Source organism: Erpetoichthys calabaricus, chromosome 9 (genome assembly GCF_900747795.2).
Source record: "Erpetoichthys calabaricus chromosome 9, fErpCal1.3, whole genome shotgun sequence".
NCBI lineage: Eukaryota > Metazoa > Chordata > Cladistia > Polypteriformes > Polypteridae > Erpetoichthys > Erpetoichthys calabaricus.
In genome coordinates this window covers 195,279,226-195,302,979 of record NC_041402.2, presented here as the reverse complement: position 1 = coordinate 195,302,979, position 23,754 = coordinate 195,279,226, and the positions used below count along the sequence as shown (strand labels likewise).

General features: G+C 54.8%; 2 protein-coding genes across 3 annotated transcripts; one reads left to right on the top strand and one right to left on the bottom strand.

Moving 5' to 3' along the window:
* Positions 1 to 232: 232 nt before the first annotated feature.
* Positions 233 to 9,929, top strand: LOC114657031 (NMDA receptor synaptonuclear signaling and neuronal migration factor-like). Its single transcript, XM_028808765.2, has 15 exons — positions 233 to 486; positions 1,832 to 1,893; positions 3,387 to 3,953; positions 4,036 to 4,111; positions 5,210 to 5,215; positions 5,789 to 5,841; positions 5,952 to 6,041; positions 6,755 to 6,876; positions 6,964 to 7,047; positions 7,152 to 7,185; positions 7,316 to 7,386; positions 7,490 to 7,569; positions 7,691 to 7,793; positions 8,848 to 8,923; positions 9,084 to 9,929. Exons 1-15 carry the CDS (start codon positions 416 to 418, stop codon positions 9,179 to 9,181), a joined length of 1,593 nt encoding a protein of 530 aa, XP_028664598.2. The 5' UTR covers positions 233 to 415; the 3' UTR covers positions 9,182 to 9,929.
* Positions 9,930 to 13,979: 4,050 nt separating this feature from the next.
* On the bottom strand, positions 13,980 to 22,977 carry mamdc4 (MAM domain containing 4). Of its 2 annotated transcripts, none has more exons than XM_051932283.1 (28): positions 22,784 to 22,977; positions 22,031 to 22,123; positions 20,424 to 20,576; positions 20,151 to 20,282; positions 19,852 to 20,076; positions 19,636 to 19,761; positions 19,134 to 19,274; positions 18,947 to 19,047; positions 18,700 to 18,864; positions 18,514 to 18,604; positions 18,287 to 18,436; positions 17,835 to 17,930; positions 17,602 to 17,739; positions 17,391 to 17,518; positions 17,191 to 17,290; positions 16,999 to 17,109; positions 16,795 to 16,929; positions 16,586 to 16,716; positions 16,281 to 16,500; positions 16,076 to 16,213; positions 15,880 to 16,004; positions 15,715 to 15,805; positions 15,484 to 15,627; positions 15,273 to 15,407; positions 14,994 to 15,121; positions 14,629 to 14,731; positions 14,213 to 14,403; positions 13,980 to 14,136 (listed from the first exon to the last, which is right to left on the bottom strand). In XM_051932283.1, exons 1-28 carry the CDS (start codon positions 22,842 to 22,844, stop codon positions 14,074 to 14,076), a joined length of 3,615 nt encoding a protein of 1,204 aa, XP_051788243.1. In that variant the 5' UTR covers positions 22,845 to 22,977; the 3' UTR covers positions 13,980 to 14,073. The 2 variants fall into 2 exon arrangements, with proteins under 2 accessions (XP_051788243.1, XP_051788244.1); XM_051932284.1 differs by having other exon boundaries at positions 22,031 to 22,120; positions 22,784 to 22,976.
* Positions 22,978 to 23,754: the final 777 nt, after the last annotated feature.

Here is a 23,754-nt window from a genome sequence, read left to right as displayed (position 1 = left end):
AGTTTCTGTTTTCATTAACGAGGCTCGTGCTCGTCACGGCATTTTTTGTTCATTTTTTAAATTATTTTTACTTATTCAGTTTGCTCTTTTGTTTTGTTATTTTTGTTTATTTATTTCTTTTATTTCAATAATCGGCACGCGCGCCGCTTCGTCCCAGTAGAGCAGACGCTAAATGGCAGGCTGTTGACGGACCGCGGTGGGGGCGTGGCTAAGAAGCGCACCGCCCTGACATCCATATTTGGTAGCGCTTCCTTCCGGGCCGCTAGCCGTAGGCGGGGCCGCTGCGCCGGGGTCTGCGGGAGCGGAGCGAAGTCGAATAGCAGAAGCAGGATCGGCAGCGCGGAGCCCAGTCGCATCGAAGCGTTACCGTAGCGGGCCGCGCAGCCCGCCCGCCAGCCCTGCCGCTCACAGAAGAATGGGAACAGCCGTGTCCAAAAGGAAGAATTTAAGGAGTGACGCGATTTCGTCCGTGGCGGCCAAGGTCAGGTGAGTGCGGTTCTGCTGCAGTGAGACTGGGGGGCGACGGGGAAGTCGTGAAGGGGCGACGGAGACGGACAAGTGGCTTTGTTTTTGTTGACGAGGAGGCAGGGGTGGGAACTGCTGCTGCTGCCGATAATGATGATGAATTGATGAAGAAAAGAGTGAGTGGTAGAGGTTAGTGAGCAAGATGAAGGACTCGGGGTGATACAAACATGTGAAGTGGACATGAGGAGGAGGAAGAAGTTAATGGTCAGAGCCAGGACTTTACCCCAGAGTGGTGATGAAGAAGACAGACTTGTGAACAGAGAGAGACTTGTCAGGGTGATGATGGCCAGCTTTGGAGCTTGTGAGTGGTACAAATGTTGATGATGATGATGATGGTGGTGAAGGTGGTGAAGGTGCTCTGAATGTGCCCGCATGTGGATGAGGACTGTGCAGCACTGAAGGTGTCCACAGTCGAGCTTAGGTGTGCTGGCAGAAGCCGTAATGCCAGCTATGCCCCCTCTCTCTGTCCTGCCAGGTTGTGACTTCAGGGAGTGGGACGCTCTTGAGTTCAGTCAAGAGCGTCCCACTTCATGGCGCAGGCGGTGACCTTCTGTCCACACTTTGCCCACCTCTGCAGGGCATATGATGCTCTGCGGTAGTCGCCGGGTGTCTTACGATTCGTGACTGGTCGGTGCTTCACTTGAGGCAAAGGAGACATAGAAGCTGTGATGGAGTTGGCACAAGTGTGGCAATGAGACTGGACCCTGAGCTGCGTTGGTGGGATGGAGCCGGTAGATGGTAGTCCCTGTCTCACCACCCTACTGCCCACCTCAGTGACTGCTAGGAATTTAGTGGCAAATGGCTCTGAGGACAATGTGTATCTCTGATGTGTCCAGTTTAGACTGACCACTGCGAGACTGGTCTTAGGGGACAACTGGGTGACCTGTTCAGTTGACATTGTCACCTTAATATCACAGAACTTTCTCACATTGGTGCGTTCTGATTTGTCCATCTCTGGCCAGCCTGTGTTGGTGAGGCTCGTCAGAGGCCTGGTGGGTCAGCTGTTTCTTCTGCCCGTCTGAAGGTGCCAGACTTGGAGATTTCGATGGAGTGTGTGAGTGGCACTGACCTCTAAACTCTTTTCAGACACTGTGTCAATTGATAAAGTCACGGCTGGCCATTTTGCTTGTGACTCTTCACAGTTAGGATGAAGGTCATTCTGCTACCCTGGTCCCTCTGGGCTTGCTTGTTGGTCATTCTGCTGGGTTGCTTCATTTTTGTCGGCTGTACTCTGCTGCTTATTCTAAGTGGTCACTTGGCTGGTCACATTGTTACCTTTTCTTAAACCGTGTCCCTTTCTCCTCAGAGCAGCTCGAGCGTTTGGTGAATATCTGTCCCACCACCATCCAGAGAACCGCAACGGCTCAGGTGAGTCTTCAAGTGTCCGGCAGACATTGGCATGACCACCTGTCCAGACACCGACACAAGGGGCCCATGCCACCACATCTCCCCAGACACATGTCCTCGTATCTCGGCTCCTATAGGTCCTGGTGCTCACATCTTATTATTCATCGCCCATTGTCCTCACGTCGCTGCTTTTGGTCAGACGGCTCTCTTTGCAATCAAGTGACTTTCCACACTGCATGGTGGCGGCTCGCCTGCACTTTTTGCATCTCCACTCCATTTCCTCTTTCTGTGTTCCGGAGTTCTCCAGCTCATATCTATCATCTTTTCCCTGTAGAGGTTCAGTCCAGTTCCCCCTTCCACACTTTGTCGATCTCCACTCGATTTCCTCCTTCCAGACTCTGCAGATCTCCTTTCCCGTTATTCTCTTTCCATACCCTGTGGCTCTCTAGTTCACACTGTCCTTCTGGAGTAGCTTCATCTCCATCCTGTTGTCCTCCATTTGTTACTCGGTTGCTCCACAGTGCCGGTCTCTCTGGTGCAGATTTATCATTGGATCCCATCATTTCCACTAAATGCTCACCTCCACCTTCAAGCTAGACGTTCCAGAGCCATGTCCTTGGATTGCATCAAAGCCCCCTGACCCTTCACCCTCCATCCTCCTTGATCCCCCAATCTCACATGCTGTCTCTTGGCTTCTCCATCAGTCCCTTACTTCAGTCTAAGTGGATCCCTGAAATTGTTCCTGACGTTTCATACTAAGTTACTCCATATCCTCCTCTTTCCATACTCTTTAGATCTGTGGTCCACATCCTCCTTCCACACTCCACTGATCTCCAGTATTTTTTTTTCTTCTACCATACACTGTAGGTCTACGTCCTCGTCCTTTTGTCCTCCACCGAGGCTGTTTTCCCACTATCCCATCATTCCCCTGTCAGCAGATCCCTTACTTTGGCCCAAGTGGATCCCTGCACCTTACACATCTCCCCTCCATGTCCTCCTCTGGTACTCTGTAGCTGTCTGCTCCACCTGCTCTAGTCCCCTGTCATCGTTCTTTTTGTACTTCATTACTACTCAAATAGTTCCATTTGGTGGACTCCTTGGTGCAGATCTGTCACTGGACCCCACTACTTTCATTAAACACATAACCCCATCTTCAGACCAAGCCACTCCAGACGCTTATCTGCTTGGATCTTTTCATCGTCCCCACCTTTCTCACAGACTGTCCTTCAAGCCCCTGTCAGCAGGTTTCTTGCTTTGGCCTCGGTGGACTCCTGAATTTCTCCCTGACTTTTCCTTATTTCACTTTGAAACTTTGCCAGTCTCCCTTGATGCTCTCCTGTCTGTCCTGTCCCATCATGTGTCCCAGTCTGTCCCTTCTTTTGACCGCATGTCCTCAGATCGGGCACACTTCACGGTTCCACCTTAGTGGAGTCGCCACATCCAGGTCTGTTCTTCTACCACTTTCAGGACCACCTAATCCATGTTGCTCTTTCTTCTTCTTTTTTGCTGGTCAGATCACCTCCTGGCTGAGACTTTCATTGGTCAGGACTCGGAATCCCCCGACAAACTGCACCGCAAGTCTCCGCTCCAGCGGCCCCTTCAACAGGGACATCCCACCCAAAGTCCACAGCAGCTCCAGCCAAACAAGCGGAGGCTGTCGCTCATCTCCAACGGCAAGTTTGACCGCAGCTCGTCAGAGGAGCCGTCTGAGGACAAGGACTCGATCCCAGCCCAGGTGTACACCATCTCCAGGGAGAACGGCATGCTGGGAGAGCGGGAATCCAGCGAGTGTCTGGAGCTGCGGGTCCTGAAGGGAAGTCAGGAGCTGGCGCAGCATGCCACCCACCACGGGCATGGTCACCACCATGGCCACCACCACAGTCATCACCACACTCACACCCAGCCGCTGCAGAGCGCGGGCAGCACCCACAACATTGGCCGGCAGTGCCGGGTGGGCTGGGCAAAGCCCACCACTCAAGTCAGCGTTCAGCAGTCCTTCGACCTCGACCACCTGCAGCCACACGAGAACGTCCGCAGCCGCAAGAAGTTAGAGAGGATGTACAGTGTAGACCGCGTGTCTGGTGAGTCTCACGCTGGGGGGTCCTGGTGGTGGGGGAGACGACTGTGGGGGTCCGGCCTAACCTCCTTCTGTCTGCTACCCAGACGAGGCCCCTTCACACGGATGGTTCCCAAAGGAGAACATGTTCACGTTCCAAACGGCGACCACCACCATGCAGGCGTGAGTACCAGGGAGGGGGACGGGGATGTCACTTGTGTGCTGATGCCAACCTGATTGTCACTTTGATGTTAATTTTGTTTTTACTCTTCTTCTTTAATCCCACCCCCTAATTTCTCTTCCCCTTCTTCCCTTTCTCTCTCTCCCTGCTTTCTCTTGCCTGATGTCATCTTTTTTTTCCTTGTCGTTTTCTCTTCTTCTCCCTCTTTATTCTTCTCCTGTTCATCTGCACTCCTTTTTCTTTTTCACTCTCCCCGACACTCCCTTCTTTTCGTTTGCCATTCACTCTCTCTTGACCTCTCCCTTTACCCCTCCCTCCCTCACAATGTACTTCTCTTCCTTTATCTGTCCCTCCATCCCTCTTTCCTTTGACATTGTTCTTTCATTTCTCCCTTTGCTTTATTTCCCTTTACCCCTCCCTCCCTCCTCCTCCCACATTCCCATCTTCTTCCTCTTTGTCTCTCCCTCTTTTTCTCCTTTCATGTAACCTTTCTTTGTTCCTGTATCACCCTCTCTCTTTCATCTTCCACATCTCTTTCATCCCTGTTTCCCTTTACTCCTCCCTCATCTCCTACATTTTTACCTTGAACTTGTCCCTCCTGCACCCTCCCTTCCTTTCTTCTCTTCCTTTACCTGTCCCTTCACCTTCTCTTTGTCCCTTTCACTTGTCCCGCCATCACCATCTCTCCTTAATTTTCCACATCATCTTCATTTCTTCCTCCTCTCCTCCCTCTCTTTTTGTCTTACACTTGTCATTCCATTGCCATCTTTGTTGAATGTCACTCCTGTCCTTCACCTGTTTCCCTTTACCTCTCCCTCCCTCCCTGCGCTTTTTTTATCTTGTCTTCCTCCTCCTCCTCTTCCTCCCTGTTCTCTCCTCTCTTATTTGTCCTTTACCCCTCCCTCCTTCATTCTGTTTTCACCCTGCTCTTGTCTCTCATGGACCCTTCCTCCCTGGCCTTGTCATGTCCTCTTCACCCTCCACTTTTTCATCTCTGTTTATTCCTTCACTTCTCCTTTATCCGTTTCCCTTTATCCTTCCCTCCCTCCCTGACTTCTTCTCTGCTTCTCTCGTCTTCTTGCTGAACGTTGGATCGACAGGATCTCGTAAGTAGCCCTCGTCTCCTGTGAATTCACACTTTCTGTGAGTCCTTGTCAATGTGTCTGTTGTGCCGTGGGCGGGCAGGCAGGCAGGCAGGCTGGCAGTGCGGTGTGGGAGGGGGGTACTCTAGTGGTCTCAGCGCCAGCTCTCATTAATGTGACGCTCCTGCTGTCCTTTCAAGGGTGTCCCAGTAACTTCTTTTTGCTGCCCCAGTAATGCAAGTGACAGGCTGTCTGTCCTCCCCTTTTGCCCCCCTACCTGGGTCGGGCTGTGCTTGCCCCCTTTGTGCCAGTGTGCCTCCAGATTAGGCCCTGATCTCAGCAGACCCGTGGGGGGGTTTAGCGAGTCGAATGTTTGTCTGCTGTTTCATACTTTTGTCATAGTAAACTGTTGCTATGGTAACAGCACATGGCTGTCATCTTTGGAATAAAGACGTGATGAGCCCAGCTGCTGCCACTCTGTCTGCCAGGGCTGCTCTGCCCCGAATTCTCCAGACCCATGGGGGACCCTGGCCCCCAAAATTACAGAGAGGGTGACGAGCTCGTTGCTCATCCCGTCGTCTTCATTTTTATTAACAGGAACTTTCGGAAGCACCTGCGGATGGTGGGCAGCCGACGGACCCGCGCCCAGAGTGAGTGAAGCGCCACTTGGCGGGTGGGGAGGGGATGGCGGAGTTGGCATAGACCCTCATCTTTCTTTCTTTCTTTCTTTCTTTCTTTCTTTCTTTCTTTCTTTCTTCAGCTTTCGCCGACCGACGAGAGAAGAGCTTCAGCAGGTCTTGGAGCGACCCGACGCCGGTCAAGAGCGACTCGCTGCACGACTCGAGAGACAGTAAGCGTCGCCTACGGAGTTCGATCGTAGCGTCTCCGCGCTCCCCGCTCGGTGGGCCACAATCCTCAAATGAGGAAGACAATGGCGCCCCGCCTCCTCCTCCTCCTCCTCCTCCTCCCGGCTCCAGCTGTCATCGCTACTCTGACCTTTGAGCTTAAATGTCCCCGGCTAATTAGCGGGCACCCCGTGGCGCGCTGCCTCCGCTCAGGCGCGCTCACGGCATTCAGCGGCAGTCGGCAGAGGGCGCTGCAATAGGAAGGCGCGCGCCGCCGCGCCACTTCCATCGGGACCCACCGGACGCCTTCAAACGAGGTCACCGACGAGTGATGGGCTTGTCGGCTAATCCGTTTTTAATTTGGTGCGGTCGGGGACAGCAGCCTCACAAGTAGGGGGTTACCATGGAGACGGAGTCACGTCAGCGGTACTCGCTGTGCCGGCAGCCCCCTCCCACGCGCACACGCACGGAGCGATCACGCGCACACAATCACCTGTCCACCGAGGGCAGAGTGACGCACGCACGGAGAATGGGTGACACAGGGTCACCGGCACTAGCGTGTGGAGTGATGCTCACATACTGGCACACATGTATAATATAAAGGTCACACGCACCTGTGTCACACACGTGCATCACATGATGCTCACAGTGGTGTCCTCGTTCTCTGATGAAGGTAGCCAGAGTGACACCCAGGTCATTTTCTTCTCATCCCTGCCAGGTGGTGACCTTCAGATGTCTTGTGACACCCTGGACGAAGAGTTCAGTCCGGATTGGGAGGCTGAGAGGGAGCAGGAGGCTGACTGCTGCGAGGGGGACGACTTTGTCCCTCCTAAGGTGATGGTAAGTAGGGGGCGCTGTGGGGCGGCTGTCTGTCTGTCTGTCCGTCTGCCGAGCGGAGCCTTCATGACTTGTTTGTTTTGTTGACAGCTCATCTCCTCCAAAGTCCCGAAAGCCGAGTACGTGCCCACCATCATCCGCCGAGACGACTCCTCCATCATCCCCATCCTCTATGTGAGTAGCTGACGCTTCTTTAATGTGAGCGTCTTCTGTCCAGCAGGTGGCGCGCCGGTCACCCCCTGCCACCAAATTAATGTGCGGTGCTCTGTCTATTGCAGGACCATGAGCATGCCACCTTCGACGACATCCTAGGTAGGTAGGACCTATGGCCATTGTTTTATATCAGGGGACTGGATGGGGGGACTGATTGTCCAGCGCCCACCAGTGGTCTGGGTGGGCTTCATCGTCCATGGAGTTTCTGACAGATCTCTCTGTCTCTTAGATGAAATTGAGAAGAAGCTGAATGTCTACAGGAAGGGCTGCAAAATCTGGAAGATGCTCATCTTTTGCCAGGTGAGTGCCAGGTGGCGCAATGTATGCCATACAGTCTGCCAGCTGGAGTCTCTCTCTCTCTCTCTCTCTGCCCACGCTCACTGGCTTCATGGTGTATTTGCAGGGTGGTCCTGGACACCTGTACCTGCTCAAGAACAAAGTGGCCACGTTTGCCAAAGTGGAGAAAGAGGAGGACCTCATTCAGTGAGTCCTGAGCTGGCCAGTTGGCTGGCACCTGCTGCTCTCATTCCTTAAGTTCACTTCATATCGCGCCTTGCTCTTCACCTTCACCTTCACCTCCTTTCCTTTTTCCTCCATTCTTCAGGTTTTGGAAACGACTGAGCCGACTGATGAGCAAAATCAACCCGGAGCCCAACGTCATCCACATCATGGGCTGCTACATTTTAGGCAACCCCAATGGGGAGAAGGTAACTGTCCACCAGGGGGGGCAACCACAGCAAACAAGGAACTGTCAAAGTTTGGGAGGCAGGACAGGGCAGCCATGGTGGTTTGGGGTGAAAGGCGGAGTCAAGAGATGTCAGTCAACGTAAGGAATGGGAAAGACAGAGTCGGGTGTGGAAGGTGGGGCCAGGAGTCAAGGGATGGGAGGCGGAGTCAAGGGATGGGAGGCGGAGTCAGGGTATGAGGGATAACATCAGGGGGGCAGAGCGCAGGAGCTATGAGAGGCGGAGTTAGGGGTGGGAGGTGAGCAGGGTGCAGCCAAGAGGCAAGCAGTTTAAGGTAAGATAGGCGGAGTCAACAGGCAGGTGTAGGAGGCGGAGCCAAAAGGCAGAATATGGAATGTGTTAGAAGTGTAGTCCGAGGGCAGGGTGTAAGAGTCAGGAGGCGGAGTCTGGGGTGGGTGGTGTGCATGGAGGAGACAAGAGGCAGGATGTGAGAAATAAGATAGGCGGAGCCAGGAGAAGTGATGTGGTTAGTGGCATCAGGGTGTGAGGGGCAGCATCAGGGGGCAGGATATGGCAACTATAAGAGGCGGAGTCATCGGTGACCTCATTTTGACGGCAACTGGGTGCGAGGTGTGTGGGTGGTGTTTTGGGAGATAAAATGGGCGGAGTCAACAGACAGGGTGTGGGAGGTTTGTGGTCTGGAGGTGGCATGTGGGAAATATGAGAGTGCGAGAAGCAGAGCCAAGAGGAAGAATATAAAAGCTCTGAGAGGTGGAGTCCTGAGTGGGAGGTGTGTAAGATAAGATAGGCGGAGTCAGCAGGCAGGTGTAAGAGGCGGAGCCATGAGGCAGAATATGGAAGGTGTTAGAAGTGTAGTCAGCTGGCAGGGTATGGAAGCACTGAGAGGCGGAGTCTGGAGTGGGAGGTGGAGGTTATTTAGGTGGTGAGGTGTTGTGGAGGCGAAAGCTGAAATGAGGATCAACAGGTCAAATGGGAGGGGTTAGGGTCCGTGGGGGCGGGGTCAGGGCAAAGTGGGCGTGTCCAGCCACGGTCTGACCCTCTTGCCATCTCTCAGCTTTTTCAGAACTTGAAGAATCTCATGATGCCTCTGAACATCTCGTTTGAGTCGCCTCTCGAGCTCTCGGCCCAAGGTACACATTTTCACATTTCTTCTGCTTCTTGTGGATCCTCTATGGAGACCACTGGACTGGTGGCCGAATGAGATGCTGACCACCAGTCTAGGATGCCATCCGGCTGTGTGCCCCCTGCTTCTTCCCGTGTGACCGTTGGCTTTTTTTGTGTCCCGCACAGGGAAGCAGATGATCGAGACCTACTTTGATTTCCGCCTGTACCGCCTGTGGAAGACGCGGCAGCACTCCAAGCTGCTGGACTATGACGACATCCTGTGAGACCCCCTGCTGACCGCTTGAAGGCCGACGGGCAGGCAGCCTGCTTTTGAAGTGGAGGAGCCCAGGCGCAGTGAGCGACGCGGGTCCTCAGCTGGACGTGTGGATTGGGCCGCCCATGGCTGCCGAGGAGGAAGAGGAAGACGAAGAGGAAGAGAGACGTGAAGTTTGTTTAGAAGAGCAGATGTGCAGGACGTGCAGGTCACTCTGCTGGACCCTGAAGGGGCTACTTGACTTTGTTTTTTTAGGACTCTTGTGATTTTCCACTTTCTTGTTTCTTCACTCTCAGGTTTTTTGGGGGGGCGCACCGGGACACCCCCCAGCCCCCCCCCCACCCCTCTGCTCTCGAGTGTCCCGGCTTGTCTTTTGTACTCAAGTTCTCGTACGTCTGCGGCTGGACTTTTCTCACCTGGTGGACAGTAGCCAGTGTACAGCTTGGTGTGACCCATCTGTAAGCTGGCGTCCACTCATGCTGGTCAAGTGGTCAGGCCGTGTCCAGTCTCTCCTCTGCAGGGATCTTCTTCACATGGCCATTGCTGACCTTTATTTTTTGAGCAGACGCCCACAGTGGCCGGCGCAGCGGCGGCTTTTCTTTTTTCACGTTTTATTGTCTTTCTGGCCGCTCGCTGGCCGGCTCAGGGTGTCAAGCCGCTGGTCACTGTATTTTTGTTGACCCTTGGCCAGCCGCAGGTGGAACTTTTTGATTGTCCAGCCTTTGATAAAGAGGCCTGGGCCTCTAAAAAAAAATAAACTGGAGGTGTCATTTTGGTCTCCCAGTCCAGACCTCTGAAGCCATAGCCTAAGCCCCAAGTGCGGGTGGGGCCTCCACAGTGTGGCCTGTGACCCCAAAGACGAGTGCCATGTCCGACCCCCAGCTGGAGCTCCGGTGTCCTTCGAAGTGACCCCAACCCCAAATGGAGGTACCCCATGTGCACGATGTGACCCTTGTGGTGTGGTGTGGTCGCCTCTTAATTTGGTGCCCCTCTGACTCGAAATGGAGACCCTCACACTAAATTTGTTGTAAGTTGCCTTGGATGAACGCGTCAGCCAAATAAGTTCATGTAACTTCTAGAGGTGACTCTTATGGTGCAGTGTGGCCAGTGACAGTGACCCCTGTGTGATGTGCTGTCACCCTGAACTCCAATTAGGGGTCTTCACAGTGTACCTAAATTCCAGTGACCCCAACACTGGCACCCCAATGTAATTTGGTGGCACCTCTAATTCTAAATGGAGGCCGTCATGGTGCAGTGTGCCCCCTAAACTCCAGTGGTGGCCCTGTGATGACGTATGGTCAGTGGCACCCCTGGCATCACCGTTAACTCTGATTAGAGGCCTTCACAGTGTAGCAGGACCCCTCCGTTCCAGTGCTGACCCATGTGGTGCTGCCTGGCCAGTGACCTCTGACTTCTGGTCCTCTCACTTTTTTGACCCCACTTGAAGTCCCAACTCGCCTCTGGACTGGGAGGTCCCAGCAATAAGCCCCCTTCGCCTGTGTGGGTCGCCTCAGGTTCTCGCGGCCCTCTGTACAAATGGACTCTTGCGACGGTCACTTTGTCCGCGGAGGGGGACGCCTTTCTGCCATTTCTCTGATTCCTCCAATCAGTGGCACTGCTTTTCAGGACTCAGCTCTCCTGTCATCGCTGTGGTGGACTCGGGTTCAAGGGGCTCCACTTTGTCTTCCTGTTTGATTGTCCTGCTGCTGGTCACCGCTGTTAAGAAGTGAAGCGGGGGTCTCCAGTGGGTACAGTCCAAGTCTAATGACCCCCATTAGGCACAATGGCGCCCCCAAGAGGGGAGGGGGGGGTCTGGTGGCCACGTTGGTGATGTTTCTTGCAGGTTTGGAGCCCCTTGAGCCGCCACGGGGGGTCGCCACAGCTCCTTTAACCCTTCGATGTTCTGACTGTTTTTAAGGTCGCCGGTCGTCTTTATTCCCTGTAGCAATAGACGAGTGCTGTGGGCACCGAGCCGCTCCGCCGCGCTCCGCCTGGTCACCAACCAGGGCCGCCATCTTGTACCAAATAGGAGGAGTAGCAGCTGGGGGAGCATCGCTGATGGTTGATGGACAGTGTGGGCCGCGACGATGTGGACGCCAGGGCTGGGACTGTGGCCACGGTGATGACCGGCCCTCGGGGACACACATAGTGATGCTGGACACTGACCCTCAGGGACATATTTGGGTGAGCATCTCTGTGTGAGAATATTGACTGCTGACCTTAGCCATTCGCCGGACACTGACCCTCAGGAACAGGTCTGAGTGAGACTGCTGGACACCGACCGCGTTTCTGGCCATGCATGTCGTGTGCTGACCCTCAGGGACCTGTCTTTGAGAGGAAATGCTGACCTGCTGACACTCAGGGACAAATAGGATCCCAAATTTTGGACCCTGACCCACCGAGGACATGTGCCCACTTTGTTTGGCCAGGACCCTCACAGGCCAGAAGGATGCTGACCCTCAGGGATGTATGTGTGCCCGTGATGCCGCCGGGGCTTTTGAGAGCCAGCGCTGGACGTCACAAGCCCGGTGATCGCGGCCCTCGGAATGCTCCCGCCAGCGTCTCCACTTTGATGCTGTAGTTTTACTTTTATATCTAAAGTTTAATAAAAATTGTGTAAAAAAATATGTGACTTTGCCGCCGGGTGTGTCGTGTGGGCCAGGGGCACAGCTGGCATCTGTTAAAGAGAAGGGCGCCACCTGCTATCTGTGCAGGGCATGGTGTGCTGTCAAAGGCTTTGAAATAAAAAAAATGTCATTTAACTCCCCCCCTCCCCCGTGATCTGTCGTGTCTTATTATTATGGGGGTGGTGCAAGGCGCTATATCAGCAGGCCAACGGCGTCTCGGACCTCCTCATCCTCACGCTTGTCAGTCCACGCAGAAGACAGAAGCCTGGCAGCCCCTATGGGTCAGAGTAGACCTCCACTGGTGGACAGCACTGGGGAGCCGAGCTGGGGTGGACTGACCTGACCTCCTGGACACGGACTACTGAAGAACATATCAGCTGGTCAGCATGGCCACTGGACATTGGCCAGCACAGTCTGGTGGTGGTCATTTTAGTGGCTGCCCAGTTATTGCCCGTAGTTCCCTGCTTAAAGGGCACAGCTGGGGGCCCAGTCTGCTCACACCTCACCGTTCATTCATGTCACCACTGTTCAGTGTCCACCTTATTGTCCGCCACACGGTGTAGTGTCCACACTTCATCATCATCGAGTCCTTCTTCCTCTGCTTGACTGTGCACTTTTTTCGCCCATTCCTGAATGTCCATGCCCCTGCCCAGTGCCCACCTCTGTATTATCCATTTACAGGTATTTTGGGTGCCACCAGCAGCTGACGCCTTTTTGTTCCATTTTTATTTTTTATTCTGACATGCTCCCTGTGAAAGGCGCTATATCGAACCACCGCTGTGCCGGATAGAAGGCCGCCAGCTGCAGAATGAGGTAGAAAGTTGGCTCAACCGAATGTGCTCACGTCACCTAACATTTAAAGGAGGCTCACCAAGGGACCGGTCCACGTCTGTCGGTCACTCACACGCCTCTGGCACTTCGGTCGACAAATGCCATCGAGCGCCGGCCTGCCAGGCTGCGCGTCCCCTTCGTTGATTTGATGCTCATTTTGTGGTGAAATGTCTCCCTCTAGTGGACAACGCCAGCCTCGTCACAGCTGCATCTCGCAGGTGGCCGTTTGGAGATCGCAGCGCGACGGGCCGTCCGTCAGGTCAGAATGAACGGTCGCCTGACCACTTTCAGCCCACAGCGGTCACTTTCTGTTGTGTTTAACCCCTTTTCGACTCTTCTTTGTTGGCTTCGAGAAGATTCCTATCGATTTTATATGGCGCCTTTCCTGACGAACTTCAATCTCAAAGTCCTTCACCGGTACAGATAATGTCTGGCAGGTAACGCGACTTCCTCAGTGCCACAGAGATTGTCAGGGTCGTGTGCCGACTCCGCCATTTACATATTTATAATAAAGTTATTTCTACACTTCACACTTCAGAAGTGCCAGTGTAGGCCGATCACACCCACGCCATGAACCATTCAAATGGTGGTTCCATATAGCGCCTTTCCCAAAGTCCTTCACATCTGTGGTATATTTTCCGCATTGACAGCTTTGGCATGTGAAGTGAATTTCTCAGGGTCACACGGGGAGTGGTGATTCATATTGATTTTATATAGCGCCTTTTATTTTACCACCTCTAAGTGTTGAGCTGGAAAACGAGAATTTCTGGCCGAGTCACCCCATGAATAAACAGGGCAGGCATCTCGGCCACTGGGGGGCGCACTTCCTGCCTGTCTCTACAGTTTATTCGGAGGACCTTCGGCCGGTAATGAGCGCCCGCCGTGCTGCCTCTTTACTGGGAGGCTACAGGGGGTCCTGCGGCCACGCGCGAAGGGCAACTCTCTTTAAAGCTTTAGGGGTGAAGAAATCGGACAGCACGCGCCGCGCGCACACACGCAATTCACCAGAGGTGCGGTAAATTGCCGGCAGGGGACTTCTGGCCAGCAGGTGGCGCTCTTCTCTTGTTGTGCTGCCTTAATGGAAATCAGAGGGCCGGAGAAGCGCGGGCGTCTGGGGGCCTTGGGTAGCTGGTGCTGGGGGTCCTTTGGTGTTGCCCCTCTTTTCCACTTGCACTTGACCACGGGGGTCCATATGTCCTATGTGTCCAGTAGGCTTGAGCGCCCTCTGGTGCCAATCCCATTGTCACCCAGCTCAATATTTTCCACCTCCACATGTGACCCCCACCCTATTTCAAAGTGAACAACCCACCTCAGACAGACTGACACGGCCGTAGGCACAAGGACTGGCACTCATTCTCCTCATCAGCTTTATTGGCAGACAATTCTTATTTGGCACAACTTTAGGGACGGTGGCAGGAAACATCACATGGGTGTCACTCAGCTGTCACACAGTGCTGGTCTCTTCTCCTGGTAAGCTGACTGGCATCACTGGCACTTCAATTGTGTCCTAGAAAAATGAGACATTAGCAGGGCCGTGCCAGGCAGTGCAGTGCTGAGCAGTGCCATGCTGGGGGTCTCCTTACCAGGTTGTGGTGGTCGTAGGTGACGTTCTCAAATCCTGTCTGCTGGTCCGCGCCAGCGGGGCTCTGTTGAGGTGACTGCTGCCGTGTCCTCCAGTAGTAGACAATGACGCCAATCAGAGTGACCACAAAGAGGAGGACGATGATGACCTCAAAGACCACGGCCACCACAAAGTCCACCTGCACACCTGAGGCTGAAAGGCAAGGGGCACAATGACCAAGTGGTCCCGGTCACTGCCCCCCAGGGATGTGCAGAAGGGCCTGGAGTGGACCAAAGAGAGCCCCCAAGAGTGCCCCCTCTGGTCTAATAGGGCACTCAACCCAGCAGGCCCATCACGACTCCTACAGCTTCTCTGGACCAGGAGCCAAAAGTGAAAGGCACTCGATAGAAGGCTCTATATAAGGAGGGGTTAACTGACCTTTGCTGGCTGCTACTGGCTTATGCTGGCAGTCTCTGCCATCCTCATATGCGATGTCATCCACAGCGATGGCACCCAATGCCCTGGTGGCCTCGAGCACGATCTGAAAATGGAGAAGCGCCCGCCGTCACGACTCCAAGAAATTCATAACCTATGGGGGGCCTGTAGAGTGCCAGGGGTCAAGGGGCAAGTCCAGACGCTACACTGCCCGCTTGTGGCCTGCTTGCCTAAAAGCAGATATCTTCATTTGTGCACACTGAATACAGAGGGGCACCCCGTAACGGTTGTTCAGTGCCACCTCTGCCTGTTTAAGAACCAACACCACCCTGACCAGTCAGTAGGTCACTCAGTGGTCCACTGGGTACCTGGAACTCCCGTGGGCTGGCCAGGCTGATCTGAGCCTCATGCCACCCTGCCGTTGGCTCCTTGAAATACCAGCTGCTGAGCCACTCGCCTGCACTGACTATGGAGACCCTCAGCTCATTGCGCTCATCTGGAAATGACAAGAGAAACGGTGAGAGCAGGCTGAGGTCAGCACCAAAACTCCAGAAATACTGCCCACCAGGATGGCATGTGGGCACCATGCCACCCTCTGACTGGCACAGGTGTCCACTGAAAGGCAGAAGAGGCCAAAGGAGACTCACACACTGCGTCCACTCTGTCCAGCCAGTACCAGAAGCAAAGGCATGCAGCCAACGTGGGGGGCAGGTGGTCACTCAGCAGCCAGGCTGTCCGACCAGCGGAGACGTGCCCATCACCCGCCACCAGCATGAAGCCACCTGAAAGAAGAGGACAGTGGTTTGGGAGTGTCTGGCAATGCAGAGAAGCCCCTCGGTGCCCAGGCTGACACCCCACCTTGCTGCGTGCCCAGTGAGTGGTCCTCCAGCGGCCCCCAATGGTGGGCATTGTTGCCACTTGTCCTCTCCCAGTCCAACTGCTCCCACTCAGGCCTCCACGTGTTGCTCCAGCGGCAAGCGTCCTTCTCAAAGTCACAAAAATCTGCAAAGGGTGAAGGGGGTCTCACTGATTAGCCCCATCGCCACAACTCGTGGCACAGCACATGCCCCCCTTCTACGCTGGGCATACCTGAAGTAGGACAGTGTCCCGCCCTGATTGTGATGTCATCAATGGCAATATATGTCTGGGACCCTCCAGCGCCTACGGCCTCAAACGCAACCTACGGAGTTCAAGACAGGCATCTGAGAGGTAGTGCCCAACGGCCAGGGACCTTGGCTCCAGTGTGTGACTTACCACCCAGTCTGACTGAGCCTCAACTGAAGCCCATTGTCGATGCCAACCTGTACCCTCCATACCACTCAATGAGATGACCGTCTCCAGCTGGCGCTCAGATTGCCTCACAATCACGTTGAGCGTTCCTGCAATGAAACGAGTCACTGAGGCCACCTGCCCGAAGCCCACCTGCCCAAATCACCGGTGCCAGGCTTACCTGGGCTGTGCCCGCCTGCGAGGTACCAAAAGGAGAGGCACTCCATGCCCGCTGAAGGACTCCTCACCTCTGAGTAGAGGGCAGTCGCCTGCCCACCTTGGAGGACGTTGAGGCTCGTGTCTGCCATGGCGTAGAACCCTGAAACACAAGGAGTGTTGACAACGACCAGCAGGGGGTGCCAGTGCCACCAGGATCTGCCCCTCACCTGTGGTCTCCTCCAGGCTGTGGTCAGTGGTAGGGCCGTGCGGGATGGCTCCAGAACGATGGCTCTGCCGGACCCAGCGGGCCCCTCCATCGGTGCTGTAGCCACAGGTGTCCACCTCAAAGGAGCAACTGAGCTGGGCAGGGCAGGGCCTGGACACGAGGGTGACGTCATCCACTGCAGCGTCCCCCTCAAAGCCGTCACGGGTCACCTCGAAGATCAGCTGTGGAGACAGGCGTGTCCCTGAGTGGCCACAAGTTCAAGGGGGTAGGCCGGCGGCAGTCAGCGGTGTCCTTCAGTGCAGTCACCTGAAATTCCTGACCCCAAGGGTCAATGGTCGAGATGCCACGCTGCCACTCGTCTCCATTGGAACGTGTCTCGGTCCACAGCAGGGTCTCCACAGCGTCACCCAGGAGCTTCATCTTCAGGCTCAGCGTCCCTGAGGGGCAAAGTCTGGCCATCAAAGCTGGCAGCGTGCCCATTAAAAGAAACAAAGTGACCAGATGACCAGACGTACCTGTCTGAGCTCCTCGCAGCAGGTACCAGAAAGACAGGCACAGGGTGGCAGAAGAAGCGGGCTGCGGGTACGTGAGGAGGCGGCTCAAAGTCCCACTCCAAATCGGAGAGGACAGGGACACCGACAGGGAGTGACCTGCAAACATGTGACCGGTCAATCAGCCAGAGCGCCAAGCAATGTGGGCAGTAGGGCCAAACTGCCTACCTGTGCCGCTGGTGTGGTCCAATCCCTGCCGGCCATCCAGTGTCCAGTCCAGGCCGTCATTCTGGTCCTGGTACCACCCACAAAGTCCTCTGTCAAAGTTGCACGACACCCCTAGGGGGGGCAGAGTAGGGCAGGTCACTGGGCGGAGCTTCACAAGGTCACCATGGCAATGGACTGACCAGCCTACTTTACCTTGGGCCTCCTCTGGCCTGTAGTCCACTCCGCAATGCAGGAAGGTGACACCGGCCACTCCAATGTCCTGGCCCTCCATAGCGTAGCCTGCAAATGCCAGCTGCAGGGGGGGAAAAAAAAAAAAAAAAAAAAAAAAAAAGAGCTGGTGGGTGGCAGGCAGACAGTCACCTCTGCATGCCCACCCAAACTCTGCGTCTCACCTGAAAACCGCGTTCTCTGGCTCCAAGCAAGGCCGTGGCATTACGCCACTGACCTGAGGCAGGCCCACCATGCCAAACAGCGTCCCTGGGTGGCAGGCCTTCATGCCACACACTCAGCGACAGCAGCCCTGAAAAGTGCCACAGCAGTGAGCAGAGCCAGTAGGTGGCACAGTGGGTACATGCAGCAGGTACATACAGGGGTTCCACTGACCTGCATGGGTCACCGTGCTGGACAGCAAATATTCAAAGTGCATGGAGCAGGCGGGACCTGAGGGACCTAAGAGGGGGCTGACGACGATGGCTTCAGTGAAGAGGTGACCTCGAGCAGTGGAGATGGTCAAGAAGGGACCTGCGGACAGGACGGAGGATTAAAGAGTGGGATGAGATGAAGGAGCCCGCGAGAGCAGAGCAGAGCTTGAGGACGGCTGGGCTTGAGACCCTTACGCTCTGAAGGACCACCTCCCTCCTTGACTGTCCACTTGAGTCGTCCACTGCTGCGGTCCATCCAGCTATCACCCTGGGCCATAAAGCTCTGCGTGCCTGAGAAGGAAAAAAATGAGGACAGACACGAGGAATTCTGCCAGGACCCCTAGAGAACGCCCATCATTCACACCCGTATGGCGCTCTCGAGACCACTGGAGGCCTCCACGTGTCAGCACCTCTGGAGGTCTTCCTCAGAGCTCCAGCTGTTGTCCCCACATCGTTGACTTGTGGTCCCTTCACCTGCTCTCCTGTCATCCTTCACATGTCCATCCTTAATTGTCCCCCTGTTGCCCCCCCGCCCACCTTGCGTGTCCGTCCACTTACACCTCGTTTCCCCCCCCCAACGTGTCACCATCTGGCCTCACCGCTGACCCCCCCCCCAGTTCACTCCTTCATTTTCTGCCCTCACTCACCACACGGGGTCTCATCAGATGTGTCCCCGCAGTCCCTCTGGAAGTCACACACTTCACTCTGTGGGATGCAAAGTCCATCTGCACAGCTGAACTCATCGGCCCTGCAGGCTGCGGGGGGCACAGTGGGCTCAGGTCCTTCGGGCAGACAGACTGCAGGGCATCAGACAGAATCAGCGTCAGCACGGGCAGCATGCGAGAGAGCCACCGGGCACCCAGCCTGTCCTTACCACTGGAGGGTCTGCAGCCAGGTGACAGTTCCAGGTCATCTAGTGCCACGTCTCCAAATGGCCCATCCCCCAAGACCCCCTCTAGTACGATCTGTGGAGAGATGGTGCTCATGAGCACTGGGGCAGATTAGCTGGGTTAGGGTTAGGGTTAGGGTTAGGGCACAAGGACAAGACCGCCATCCCTACCTGGAAAGAGGCATTCACTGCAAAGTGGGCTTCCTCGCGAACCCAGCGGTCCCCTCGCTGCCCCACCACTCTGGTCACTCTGGTGAGCTCTCCCGGGGTCCGTGTGCGATAGAAGACGTTGAGAGCAGCGGCCCGGGGTCCAAACAGGTGGTAGTAAAAGATGAGCTGCAGGAGAGCCACAAGCATCGGTCATCTGAAGAGACGTGTGACCAGGGGTGGTCTTGATGCCCACCTCTCAAGTGCTCACCTGACAGGGCTCAGCCACTGCACTGGGCAACAGGACCGGACTCGTCAGACGTGCCCGCTGCCCTTTGCCATGATGCTTTGAACCAAGGAACAGGAAGTGGCCTGCGAGGAAGAACCAGTGAGACCCTGAAAGTGACCAGTGGCAAGTGACCCCATCCCAATGGCTCCCAGGTCCACTGGCAGCTCACCCAAGTCATTGTTCCAGCTGTGATCACGGCCGGGGCCGTGGGGTGATGCCAATGTGCCCAGCAGCGCCTGACTGGTGCGCTCCCAGCCGTCCAGCAGCCAGCCGCAGGAGCCCAACTCCATGTCACACTTTGTGTAGTTGACTACGAGGGACAGGTGGACAGAGAGGACAGTGGTCAGTACTGAAGTCTGGAGGGGGTCTGACTCGGCTACAAGGACAGGCCAGTGCAGTGACTCTCCACTCTGTGGCTGCGGTGGTCTCTGTTCAGTCTCTGGTCACCAGTTGGACAGTGTGGGCCGATACCCGCCACCACTGCCCACCATCTCCCCCCACCATTTGGCCAGCGAAGTGTGTAGCCAAAGATCACCCAGCCGATGACTACCCTACCCTTGAGGTCCATCAGTTGTGACTCACTAGTGACCTCGTCTCTGTCCAGCAGATGGCATTTACCAGTGCAGTCAAGCAGTTTTGAGTGGACCCCATCCTGCCCACTTCCTACTTACCACACAGCTCTGCTGCTTCATCGCTTCCATCTCTGCAGTCCACCGTGCCGTCACACAGCCGCCATCTGTCAACACAGCCACCCTGGGGACAGGAGACCTGCTCAGCTGAGCACTGGGCCTGGCGCTCTGAGACAGACACAGGCATGGTGACCTCACACTGTGCCAATGGGGAGACTGGTCATCCAAAAGGTCACTGTGTGAGGCCCTGTAGCATACCTGGAAACAAGCAGCGGTGGAACGAAATGTCATCGAGAGCAACGTCCACCAGCGTGGGGAGACCTGAACCGGCCTGGAATAAGATCTGGAACTTGGAGGAGATGTGCCCAGTTGAGATGGAGGCTTGGCGCCAGCCCTGGGTGTCCTCAGCTGTAGCGCGCCACACCAACAGGCGCCCGGAGGCAGACGTGATGAAGGCAGACACAGCAACGTGCCCACTGGCACCTAAAGAAGATCTCTGGTCAGCATGTCTACATCTACAGATTTGGAAAATGTGTGCCACTTCACTGCCCACTTACCTGACTGGGCTACACGTAGCTGGTACCAGAAGCGCACCTCACAGCTGGCGGCCACGGGTCCGACTGAGGGGGAGGCCAGAATGGCTGGCGTCCCAGAGGGGTCCAGAGTCAGGCCGACAGACATACACCAGCCTGCAGATGAGATGCCAAGGATGACCAACGATCTCACATCCCACAGTGCCCTCCTCTCACATTCCCCAACCCTGGAGCACCCCCTGGTGGTGAAAACATTTAAAGCTCAGTCAGTACCCCAAAGATCTACACAAGACCTACCGAGGCTGGTGCCCAGCGTGTGGTCAGCGGTGGGTCCACCAAGCCGAGCCGTCGTACCACCCTGTTGTCGCCTCCAGCTGTAAGTAGGCAGGGAGCGGTCAGTCCAGCCACACGAGTCCTCTTCAAAGTTGCAAGTGAAGTCCTTGTGGTGTCCTGGGATGAAGAAAGAGAAGGAGAAGAAGATGGATAAAAAGAAGAAGAAGAAGAAAGAGGAGAAGGAGGAGAACAAAAAGAAGGTGAAGGGGGAGGAGAAGGAGAAGTAGAAAAAGAAAACAAGAAAGATGAGAAGGAGGAGAACAAAAAGCAAGTGAAGGGGCAGGAGGAGAAGACCAAGAAGAAAAAGAAAGAAGGAGGAGAACAAAAAAGGTGAAGGGGAAGTAGAAAAAGAAAAAAGAGGAGAAGAAGGAGAACAAAAAGAAGGGGAAGGAGAAGAAGAAGAGTAGGAGTTACAATGTGAGTGTGCAGGAGGAGACGTAGGAGACATCAGAGTTAAAGAGGAGATGGAAATGAGAGAAGAGACACTCAGGGGACAAAAGGAAACATGAGAAGGCTTAAGGGGGGGGCACAAGTCGAGGAGACAAAAGGCAAATAACAAAGAGAAACACAAGAAGAGGGGGTGCTGGAAGGAGATGGAGACGAGACACACACAGGGGAACAAAAGGAGACATAAGGGTGACAGCAGGAGGTACAAGAGGTGACATCACGTCCACTGTAAGGGGCACAATGAGAAACAAGCAAGAGACGCACCACCAAAGAGCGAGCAGAACACGGCTGGACATGAAGGAGCACAGCAGGGGCTATAAGAGGACACAAACATCAAAACGCAGAGAGGGACACAGCGAGAGCCAATGAGTGACAACAGGAAGGACAAGAAGTCACATAAGAGGAGTCAGAACAATGGAGAAGATGGAGATGAGAAAAAAGTCAAAGGGGGGTAAAAAGAGACACAGGAAGGAGTTTAAGGGAACACAATTAGACAAAGAGTGACACAGTAGGAGGTACAAGAGGGGACACATGACATTAGGAGGAGACAGGGGGGACAGGAGAAGAGGCCAGCAGCAAACAACTAAGAGGAACACAAGGAGACCCAGATGGGCATAAGAGGAGCGCAAAATGAGACACACAGTGACAAGAGAGGGTGTCAGAGACAAAAATCACAACAAGAGACCCCCCAGGAGATACAAGGGGGGTGTGGGGCAACCAACAAAAGCCTGACACAATTAGGGGGACAGGAGGAAGAGGAGGAGGAAGACTAGAGAGGTGACAAAACAGCACAATGACAGGAGAAGAAGAGAAGAGGAGGCACAGCAGGAGGGGCAAGAGGTGGCACACAAAGTCAAACCTGGTGGGCAGTACAGAAAGAGGCACACAAAGACCCCAAAGACAGGGTACACTGCAAACTACTAAGGGGAACAAAAGGAGATCTGCCTGGAGCACAAGAGGAGAGGCGTCAAGACAGGGACAGGCCACCGAGAGACACGACAAGGTGACCGAGACTGAAACCGGAGGAAGAAAGTACAAGGGGGGGGGGGGGGGGGGTAAGGAAAATGGCACGGCTGAGGTACACGAGGAAGTCAGAGGAGACCCCCGTGAAGGCACCCACTCACCACAGTTCTGCTCGTCCCAGCAGTCGCCTGGACAGTTGCACTCGAAATCGCAGAGGAGCTCCTCAGCCAGGCTGCAGTGGTCTCCATGGGCTGCTTGATGAGAGGGGCAGAGTGAGTCGTAGGAGGAGGCGAAGAAGGAGACCTACGGGGTGATGGCGGCCATGCGGGCTCATCTTGGGCTGCCAGAAGACTTTGAAGTGCCTTTAGTGGGCTCCACCAGCCCAGGGCGAAGCTGCATTGTTGGTACAGTAAACTGGTGTGCCAAGTGGACATGACATCACTGTATATAGCGCCTTTCACAGAAACAGCATACACACTTTCATTTCCTACTCCAATTGAGGGCAACAGGATGCCAAAGGCTGTCCTGGCATCATCAAGCCCATCATGAAGTAGATGCCAACTCATCACAGGTTTGAGATTAGAGGCCATGATGCCAGCTTAAAGACCAAGTGCCATTCATACTTTACACAAGTGGGCACTGGCCTTACCTTTGATTATTAAGACCATTATTAAGCTTGCAGCCCCATATTAGGGTTCAAATGACTAGACTGAGGAGCTTGAGAAGCCAATGGCAGGACATCTTGGGGACACAACCCCAACAAGTGACACCTCCTGTGCTGACTGTAAAGCCAGACGTTCAGTCAACACGTGAATACCAAAGGGGAGACGCATCCCCGGAGGGGAGGATTCAAGACCACCATACACCCAAGTGACAGAATGACGCCCAGGAGAGCCCCTCCCCATACCCCTTACCCAGCAGCTCCCGAAGACAGCAGGCCAGAAGAAGAAACGTTGGGCACCGCAGGCTCTTCATGCTGCCCGTTGAACATGTGGACTTCCAACCTCTGGACTTCCTTTATAATGGACGGCCGACAATAAGGAATTCGCGTCACTGTCACTGATAAGAGGAATCGGGAGGCTCTCGCCAGGCTATTTGTGGCATACCTTTGGACCCACTGGGTGGGAGGAGCCTCGAGGACCACCACATCGACTATCAGGCAGTGTTGTGGCACCTCGCTAAAATGAAGGAGCTTGAAAAGAAGGTAGCAGCAGGTGGGCATGCCAGTGGAAGATGCCACTCCAGCCAGACAGTCTGCCAGACCAGCAGTTTTTTGTTTGTTTTATATGTGGTGGTGGCCTTTTGGATTGGAGTCACTAAGAGATGGGATGGCAAGGGCCTACAGGAGGTTGTCACTATCAGCTCTCTGCACAAGGGCAGGATTTGGGGAAAAACAAAAGTAAAAAAACTGGTTGAGCCAAATTACACACAACCCTCGTCCAGGGTGGGCAGTCAAAGGCACCTGCCTTTAGATGACACATTGAGCAGAGGGACGGCCAAGTCAGAGCTGTGGCTGAAGGCACCTAGTCTGGCCAGGCACTGGTTTGGGGGGTCAGGGTTTGACACCTGGTATGGAATGGTCAGAAAGTGGCAAGAAGGCTGGCAGAAATACATGGGATCACTAAAGACTGGGAATGACCCTCCTGATGTCCACCCGGGGGGGGGGGCTTGTCTGGTACAGCTGTGGTCAACATCATTGGCACCTGGCATTTCAGGTGTGCCATGTAGAAGAACCAAAGGGGCACCTGAAACAACCGTGGCATGAATGCCCTCATACATTGAATCTGTAGAGGCGGGGGGGTTCAAAAAACAGCCAAAAAGGAAATGAGTGGCCTGGCAGGTGGTCCGGACCCTCGTAGTTTCTTATTGTGAATTCGGTGCGTCA